Source organism: Phytophthora sojae (genome assembly GCF_000149755.1).
Source record: "Phytophthora sojae unplaced genomic scaffold PHYSOscaffold_7, whole genome shotgun sequence".
NCBI classification, from domain to species: domain Eukaryota; phylum Oomycota; class Peronosporomycetes; order Peronosporales; family Peronosporaceae; genus Phytophthora; species Phytophthora sojae.
Window position 1 is genome coordinate 3,758,340 of NW_009258121.1, and position 8,858 is coordinate 3,767,197.

Sequence of the window (8,858 nt, forward strand, 5' to 3'; positions counted from 1 at the left end):
ATCACGCGGGCCACAGTTCTCCCTTATCATGGCAATTAGCACCGATACCATCACCAGCGTTTTATACCAGTGGTGTTCCCAGCCAAGTCGAAGACGACCTAGTTAAATCTGCTACAGTAATGTGCGTCAATAAGGGACCTCTGATATGAATAGGAGTGTAAAGGCTAATAGCCTTTATATTAAGGCGAACAAGTGGAAAAAGAAAGAACAATGTATTGATTTAGTTAAGAAGAAATGACACACTGCTTTTACTAATGAGCGTGGAGTGCAACCAGCACTTCGATGATGAATGGTTCGATTACCGATTTAATGTCCTTCTCGATTTGGACAGATACTATGTACTGGTACTAGTCGTACTAGATAATGAAAATAAAACTAATCCACCACTGTGCGAAACACCACGCCGGTGCGGTATGTGAGACGAAGTTGTACATGTCGTGTGCGAAAGTTGGTTGCGTTCCTTTGGACGAACGCGCCTAAGTGCTTAGACTACCGTAATTGTCGCAGAACACGCTCGTATTCTTTACGAATGTCGGGGCTGGAAATCCGGAGTAGTCTGCGGTAGTGGCAGCAAAATGCTGAATGAATCCTTGAAGTTGCCGTGGGCATGGGGTCCGGTTCTCCGTCTTCGAAGCAGATGTAGTTCCGTTTTGTCCACTGGTGGTGAAGTGTAGCGCAACGAAGCACATTCCACAGGCGCAGAATCGCGTCTTGATGACTACACCAGCGTTTGTTAACTCGTAACTTGTGTGGGAGAATTAGTGACGTCCACGATAGGTTGCTTGTGAAGAAGATACTCCAATCTTCCCACATGAGTTGCCACGTCCTTGTTGAATGGGGGCATTCCCAGAAGAGGTGCTTCGTAGTTTCAATCGATGTGCAGTTTGGGTTGGGGCATTGCTGTACGTCAGGAATCTGCTGCTTTAGGAACCAGAATCGCGATCGCACTGGAAGAAGACGAAGAGCAATCCGCATTTGAAGATCGTCATACACTGGTAGTAGCAGGTGGCGATGGTCTTTGCTGAATTGGGCGAATCGATTTACGTCTGCATGCGTTGTCCCGTTAAGATCGCGGCAGATGGGATGTATGTCGGGATCCAACGACGGGGGATGAAGAAGTTGTTTTAGTGGCGCCCGAGGGATAAACGGAAGCAATCTTGTTTTAGCAGCTTGCCGGACGCCCACATTCGGGACAAAGCGCAGGTCGATAGTAATGCTGTTTGTGTCAACCAACAGGTCTTTGATGCGCTCGAATATTTGGGTGAGTTCATTGTACAGGCCTTTTAGCCATCGCTTCTGTCGTTCCTGGGAGAACAAGGGATCTTGCGGGTCCAGTGTTTTCTCTATAAATCGTTCTCGGGTTGGCCAGTACCCGAATTCGAGGTAGATATCTCGTAGACTCCCATAGGACTTCCGATGTGCCAGTTGGAGTCGGTAACTTCGCCTTGGTTCTGCAACAGCTATAACATTTCGCTTCCTAGCGGTTCGCGTTTCGTACTGTAGCAGTGGGTTTTTGGAGAGCCAAAAAGGGGCAGCCCATAATGCTCTCATCGCGCTGGGGTGTTTTCCGTGAGTTAGCCACTGTGTTTTGTGCCACATTAGCCATGTGGATCTCCACCACTCACATAAGGCTTCCATTCGGATCAAGCATTTGAAACGGGTCGGCGAGATGTCAAGAAAACATAGAGGGTCTCGTATGGGGATCAGCGGAACCAAGCCGCGGACCGTGGATGACATTAGGGCTGGCCATGGCCGCTCAGGGCTCGCTAACACCTCTTGCGCAAATTGCTACAGGAGCAAGATACGCTGGGCGCGTAGCTGCGTTTCTAGGTGTGGGATCTGAAGACCTCCAGTACGTCTTGACTGATACAGTAAGGCGGAGGGTACAAGCTGTACAAAACTTGATTCAGCTTCATGTTTTCGCGAAAGCACGAATTTGTTTATCATTCGTTGCCAGCGTTGAATGTAGTCTTTCGGAACAGAGGTGTGCGGTGTAAAATGCCAGAGGGTCGACAAGATGACGGTATGCACGAGAAGGAGCCGCCCGCGAATAGTTCTTGCTCTTCTTGCCCAAACGCCAAAACTGCGAAAAACTTTAGAGTTGAGTTCAGCGAGGATATGATCTTTCGTCACTTGCTGTCCGAACGGGATATCCAAGTATTTAACTGTATCGGATGGCTTCATACACCGTACTTCTGAGGCGAATGGGCAAATTGCTTTTCGGTTGAGGGGCATCAACGCTGATTTTCGTAGATTCACCTTTGCTCCAGAACCTTGACAGTTGACCTCGACAAGTTCTGTAATGGGCCTACTTTGGCTCACTACTTTAGCTTACACGTGTGCGCGTGTATGTGAGGAAGCGTAGCCTAGTTTAAATTAGAGTTAATTATACTCGGGCCTCCGAGTATAGATTAATCTAAATAAACGATCCAAATAATGTTTTTGGGTTAAAATGAGAACTGCTATTTTTGTTTTATGTTTCTGACTTCCTCTAAATGTAATATTCTAAGATAGGAATCTGCCAACGGCTGGTTGGCAGAATTCCATTGCTATGCATGTCGCTCATTGGCTAAGAGATGCTGCTCTCAGCCAATAGGAATCCTAAGTCTCTATGGACCACCCGTCGTGGTGATCGTAAATGTATGTAGCCTTTGGTGTGTCTACACCAAAGTCGAGAAAGTCTTTCGAACCTCTAACAGACGTCATGTCTGTTAGAGTTACAAGTGACTGTAGCCACTTGTGCGTGTAACCCTGTTACACCATCCCCCCCTCAAGGTTAGACGCGCCGAGTCACGGCACGTCAATCAGGAAATTGACCATTCGTCAATTCTTCACGTTGGGAGAAAGATAACTCGAGCTCATTCCGCAATGAGCTCGCCGCAGAAGAAGACCGCCGCCGCAACAGAGGGTAACCTCTCTGTTGCTCAGTACCATGGGCGCCAGCAGGCAAAGCGCGACGCCCTCGCTGCAAAGGCCGCGTCGGGGACAACCCAGTCGGAGATTGTCCTCGAAGGTTCCTCTGTAGTCAACGCCGCCGTTGACTACGGGAGTGACGACGTAGAGATGGAAGAGGGCGAGGCCTCTTCCAACAAGCGGAAGGAGTCTATCGACAGTGATAGTCTCGACCCGCATGCCGGGTCGAGACGCCCTCGTGAAGGAGACGATTCGGACGCTTCAAGCTCGAAGCGTTCGCGCGGCGAGAGCGAAACTCCGCTCTCCGCTGCTGGGGCTTTAAGCTCCCCGCGTGAGGTGGCGTCTTCAAGTTCCCCGCGCGCTGCTCAGGTAGCGCGCGATCCGTGGATGCCGTCTGCGTCAGAGATCGCAGACCGTGTGGGCAACACCGCGCCTCCAAATGAAATTCCGCTGTACGTATGCAGCGGGATCCACAATGATGTTGTGGCGGAGGAGCAGCACTTTGATCCATTAACGAATCAAAGGCGCGATTACTATATCGGACTCTTTCACGAGCTCCGATACTTCTCCAGCACGAAGACCTCTTCTCGCAGCAAAGTGCCTGAGTGACAGGCACTTTGTCAAAGTTGGAATGCTTTTGTTAAGAACTTCAACAAGAAGCCGGCTGCTTACCGTGAGCGGGTTAAGCACGCCCGTGAGCGCTTCGAGACATTCTCGACGCGCGGGAGGCTGGAGCAGCTCCACAGATCCTCTGTGGACGCTGGTATTCCATGCGCTGTGCCCGAAGGCCATCAGTGCACGTTGTGTCTTCCGGGTGCGGTGCGCTTGAGCGACCGCGACCTAAACGGGTACACGACGATTCGTGTACCTGAGAGTCTCAAGGATCTCCGTGCCAAGTTCTTGGCACGCGAGGAACGCGACGATCGTGGGACCTCGGGCGCTGTAGGTGACCACAGCGCTCGCACTACCTTCGCGTCGGCAGTGCGTGGTGAGTTTCGTACGCCCTCACCATTTCCGGAACGGCCTGCAGCAGGACGTCCCGTGGCTCCCATGTATCTTGGTGGGGCGGAAACCCTCTCCAACGAATCCGATAACGAACCGGCTGCCGGTTCGTTTTTGGGATACTATGGTTCACAATACGCTCAACAATCCAGCGTGTTGAGCCGCGGGCGTCGCGGATCGGAGGCGGCGGTGGTGGGAACACGCCCTGGGTATGGTCAACCTGGGGTTGACCTTGGCCCGACGCTCGAGGAGCGGGTCGCTGCTCTGGAACAGCATCAGAGCCGGGAGTTCGCCGCTCTGAAGCAGGAGGTGGCGATCCTGAGGGCTCAAGTCGCTCAGGCCTCGCAGACCGCGTCGGACATCTCTGTCGACGTGGGAGGTCGCGTCGCACGCTTGGCCCAGCGCGTTCACGCGCTGGAGCAGAGGTTTGCTCCCGCTGGGGCTTCCGCTTCGGGCCAGCCGAGCTACGTGGCTCGTGCTGCTGGTATGGCTTCAGCCGCCCGATGTAAAAGGTCGGATGGAGGCGCATGCTAGATGGAATATCTAGCGTGTAGGCGTTGCCATGCCGTGCCAACACCGTGAACGGCCCGATGAAGCGCGGAGCGAGCTTGCTCGCCCCGAAGTCGGAAACTGCATGTTTAGGCAGGTTTTGAGTTGCTAACAAAACCAATGAACCCTTCTTGAATTCATTAGTGTTGCCCCTACCAACATTGTCTACGTTCAGCTTCTGTCGGTCGACAGAAGCTGCGATAGCGTCTTGGACAAACCGAATGACGGCTTGTCTGCGCTGCATGAAGTTGATTGCGTCCGAGCTGAACTCGTTCAGCTCGTTTCTAGCAGTAGGCCCGGCCTCTGCGTTCGTCTTCGCGGTGTCTGTGCCCTGCACAGACCCGTTCTTCTTCTTCTTCTTGCTCTTGTCGACGTCTGTGCCCTGCACAGACGCGTGCTTCTTCTTCTTGTTGCGCGTAGTCGCGGCTGACACTGTGCAAGTGTCAGCGGCATTCTGCGGCTGCTGTGTTGCAGTCGTAGATCCTCCCCCACTTAAGGAAGGAGCCACCATCCCGAGTAGACTCGGGAGGCGTGGGTGCCTGATGGCATTCACGTAGAACGGTGTATGCCCGGTCGAGGCATGCACCGAGTTGTTGATGGCGAACTCCGCCATCGGTAGGCACTCGCTCCAGTGTTGGAACGAGTGAGCGTAGCTCTTAAGCACGTCTACGAGCACGCGATTCACGCGCTCGGTCTGCCCGTCCGTCTGCGGATGGTCCGCAGCCGACATCGAAAGTTGACTCCCAAGAAGTGTAAAAACTTCTTGCCAAAGGTGTGCAGTGAAGCGCGGGTCCCGATCCGACACAATGTCGATCGGCATGCCATGGTGTTTGAACACCATGTCAACGAACAGACGCGCCGTCTGCTTCGCAGTCACTTCAGCGGGTACCGCAGCAAGATGTACCATCTTGCTGAAGCGGTCAACAAAGACCACAACGCCCGTGTTCCCCTGGCTGTCCGGGGGAAGACCGAACACGAAGTCCAAAGACATGGACTGCCAACACTCTCGTGGAGTTGGTAGTGACTGCAAGGGAGCCTGCGCGAAAGGCGCAGGCTTCACACGTTGACAAACCTCGCAAGCAGGGACGTACTTGCGCACCCATTTATATTGGTGGGCCCAGTAGAAGTCTCGCGTGAGAAGAAGGTATGTCTTCTCACGGCCCGGATGCCCCGCAGGCGGTGCATCGTGATACTCATACATGATCCTGAGTCGCAGGTCATGGTCATTGGGCACGACAACGCGGTCCGCGTTGTCGTCGACTGCACTGTAGAGTAATAACCCGTCGTGCACCCGGTAACGGTGTGCACGAGCACGAAGATGCTTCGGCAGCTTCTGACGAGCTTGGTCAGAAGGCGCTGAGCCGTAGGCCAGCAAGAGCTTTGCGTCCGCGTCGTGCGCGGACGCGACCTTCACGTCGTCCAACAGTGACGACGTCGGGGTGCTCGATCGCATGACGTCAATGGCATTGATGTCGGCATCAGTCGTGGTGTAGTCAGGTCGACGCGAGAGCGCGTCGGCCACCACATTGAGTCTTCCGGGTTTGTACTCAACCCGGAAGTTATACTCTGCGAAGAATGAGAGCCATCTCGCCATCCGTTGCGAGATGTGCGGCGACTTCACAGCCGTCCGCAACGACGCGTGGTCCGTATAGACCACGAACGGTTTGCTTCCGAGTAGATACACTCGGAACTTCGCGAGTGCGTACTTCATGGCAAGGAGCTCCTAGTCATGTACCGGGTAGTTGCGCTCAGCTGGCTTCAGCTGACGCGATTTGTAGTAGACGACACGATCACGACCCTCGTGATCGTGCTGCATCAACGCAATCCGATTGCGAAGTCGGATGCGTCAAACACAACGTGGAATGGGCGATCTTGGTCGGCCACCGCCAAGATCGGCGCCTCAGTCAAGCCCTGCTTGACTGCATCGAAGGCCTGCTGACACTCAGCAGTCCAATCCCACTCGGCGTCCTTCTTCAGGAGCTGTGACAGCGGGCGTATCATGCCCGCGTAGTCCTTCACGTACTTGCACAAGTACGTGGCCAAGCCAAGGAACTACCGCAGTTCCTTGACGTTCGACGGCGTCGGCCACTCATTGATCACTCTGACCTTCTCAGGGTCAGGGCGGACACCGTTCTTCCCGACGAGACACCCGAGCACGGGTATCTCGCTCGCCACGAAGATGCACTTCTTCAGGTTCGCATAGAGCTTGTGCTTGCGCATGAGCGCAAGCAGCTTCCGGAGATGCACCCTGTGCATCTCAACATCGCTCATTCCGTCCGCAGCCCGGCTGTGGACGAACACATCGTCGAAGTAGCTCGGTGCGAAGTCGCGCACCGAGCGCAACAAGTGCGTCACGCACCTGGTGAAGGTCGCAGGGGCGTTCTTCAGACCCTGTGGCATCACTAGCCACTCCCAGAGCATGCCGCTCGGCGTGCTCACTGCCGTGAGAGGGATATCGCTCTCACGCATGCGGATCTGATAGAATCCATCGCACAGATCAAGAGCACTGTAGATAGTGCTCCTGGCCATCGAATCGATGATGGCATCTTTTCGCGGTATCGGTGTCTGCGCCGGTATCGTCGCATCGTTCAGCTTGTTGTACGCATGAACGATGCGCCAACCGCCCTGTGGCTTCTTGACACAGAACGTCGGAGCACTGTGTGGGGATTTCGATTCCCGCACTTGTCCAGCTTTGCGACGACTCTCAAAGAAGTCGTCGATCGCCTTGACCTGCTCTCGTGGCAGTGGCCACTGCCGCGTGACACAGTACTTCGTCCCCGGCACGAGATCAATCTCGTGCTGGATGCCCTAGTCCTGCGGAAGTTCCGCAGGGATCTCTTCCGGAAGTACGTCCACGTACTCCCGTAAGATTTCGTAGTAGGGACTCGTCTTCAACGAGTCCCAGCTCTGCTCTTCAAAGCGCTCCTTCTTCGTCTTCGCACTGAGAGTGTCCTCGCTCTCAGTGGTGCTCTCCATGAAGAACTGCCTCAGTTCTTCATTCTCGCTCTTCGTTCTCTCGGCGTCCGCAAGAATGCATATTTGCTCGATGCGTCCATCGTGCATGTCACGCGCGAAACGCTTCCAGCTCATGACTGGAAGCGAAGTCAACTCCGACGCTTGCGTCGGAGGGTTAGCGAGTGTCATCTCCCTGTACCGGAACCCGGCACAGGTACGCATCAAGACGTTCAACGTCTCGACGTCCGGCTTCTCAGCCTCCGTCTGCCCGGCCGACATTTCCTGTAGCGTCTCGGCCCCAGGCCGAGACTTGCGCAGCGCCCTTCGCATGCGCCGTCTTCTTGTTTTGCGGTGCCCGGCTCCGCTTGGTTCTTGACCTCGTCCAGGCCCAGCCGTGGACGGGTGTTCTTCTTGTATACCACCGGCGGGTATATCCCGCGGGCGAGTGACTTCAAGCCCGGCTTGGTCGCCCGGCGCTTCGTCGTGCAGCCCGGCTGCACGACAGCATGCAAGTTTTTCCGGTGCGGGACGTTTGCAACCGTCCGCACCGCCTGCAGCGTCGGCTCCCGGAGCCGACACGCCATCTTCACCTCGACGCCTGTTATTGGCGGAGCCCTCCATTACGGAGGGTGCGTCGGCTCCCCGAGCCGACGAATCCAATTCGTCCAAGCTATCGACTCCCGGAGTCGACGGCGTTACGTCACCTTGGCCCTTATTATTGGCCAGACCTGATCCAATCAGATTCGCGTCAGCCTCCACGGCTGAGGCGTGTGACTCGCCTGCGTCATCCGTGCCCCTTGAGGCCGGAGACTCTTCCTGATTCGCTGAAAAGCGGGTGTCGACCTCCGAGGTCAACACATTTCCTTCATTAGCTGTCGGCGGCAACGCCGACGCTAGCTGCTCTTGCGAGCGTGCTCGCGCGCGCCCAGGGCGCTCCGGGACAGCGGCATTAGGCGCTGTCTCGAGTGGGGAGTCGCGCGCACCTGTCGGTGCGTGCGTAGCGGCAACAGGGCCATCGCTCACTGTTCCGCTGTCGCGACCGAAGCGCACGAGAGTGCGCTTCTCCCAATCGATGACCGGATCATGCCGTGCAAGCGACGGCATGCCCAATACAATGTCAAACTTATCGTCCAGATCCAGGACGATAAAGGTCTCGACAAACTCTTGATCTTCATACGTGAAGCGCACGCGTACCATGCGCTTCTCGGTCTTTACGATGGCACCCGTTGCCAGTCGTACTTCCAACATACTTCGAGGTATCTTTAAATCCTCGAAGTCAAGCCTTGATAGACTTCGCAGTCGAACAAAGTTCTTCGACGCGCCAGAATCTACCAAAGCATGGAGAGAGCGGCTTGCTCTCATCGAGTTCACGTTCAGGATGACAAGGTCAGGCTTGTCATCTTGGTTCTTGCAGTGAGAATGAACCTCACTGGGGGCTG

General features: G+C 55.1%; 3 protein-coding genes across 3 annotated transcripts; 1 reads left to right on the top strand and 2 right to left on the bottom strand.

Annotated features, from left to right (window-relative positions):
* Positions 1 to 489: 489 nt before the first annotated feature.
* PHYSODRAFT_515906 (hypothetical protein) lies at positions 490 to 1,011 on the bottom strand (the record flags this gene model as incomplete). The annotated part of the gene is made up of 1 exon (XM_009534710.1): positions 490 to 1,011. A coding segment is annotated over one exon (522 nt), but the record flags the coding sequence as incomplete, so codon positions are not given.
* A 912-nt stretch (positions 1,012 to 1,923) lies between these two features.
* PHYSODRAFT_250345 (hypothetical protein) lies at positions 1,924 to 2,304 on the bottom strand (the record flags this gene model as incomplete). The annotated part of the gene is made up of 1 exon (XM_009534711.1): positions 1,924 to 2,304. A coding segment is annotated over one exon (381 nt), but the record flags the coding sequence as incomplete, so codon positions are not given.
* Positions 2,305 to 2,868: 564 nt separating this feature from the next.
* PHYSODRAFT_337086 (hypothetical protein) lies at positions 2,869 to 4,449 on the top strand (the record flags this gene model as incomplete). The annotated part of the gene is made up of 2 exons (XM_009534712.1): positions 2,869 to 3,510; positions 3,559 to 4,449. The coding sequence occupies 2 exons, from the start codon at positions 2,869 to 2,871 to the stop codon at positions 4,447 to 4,449; spliced, it is 1,533 nt and encodes a 510-aa protein (XP_009533007.1).
* Positions 4,450 to 8,858: the final 4,409 nt, after the last annotated feature.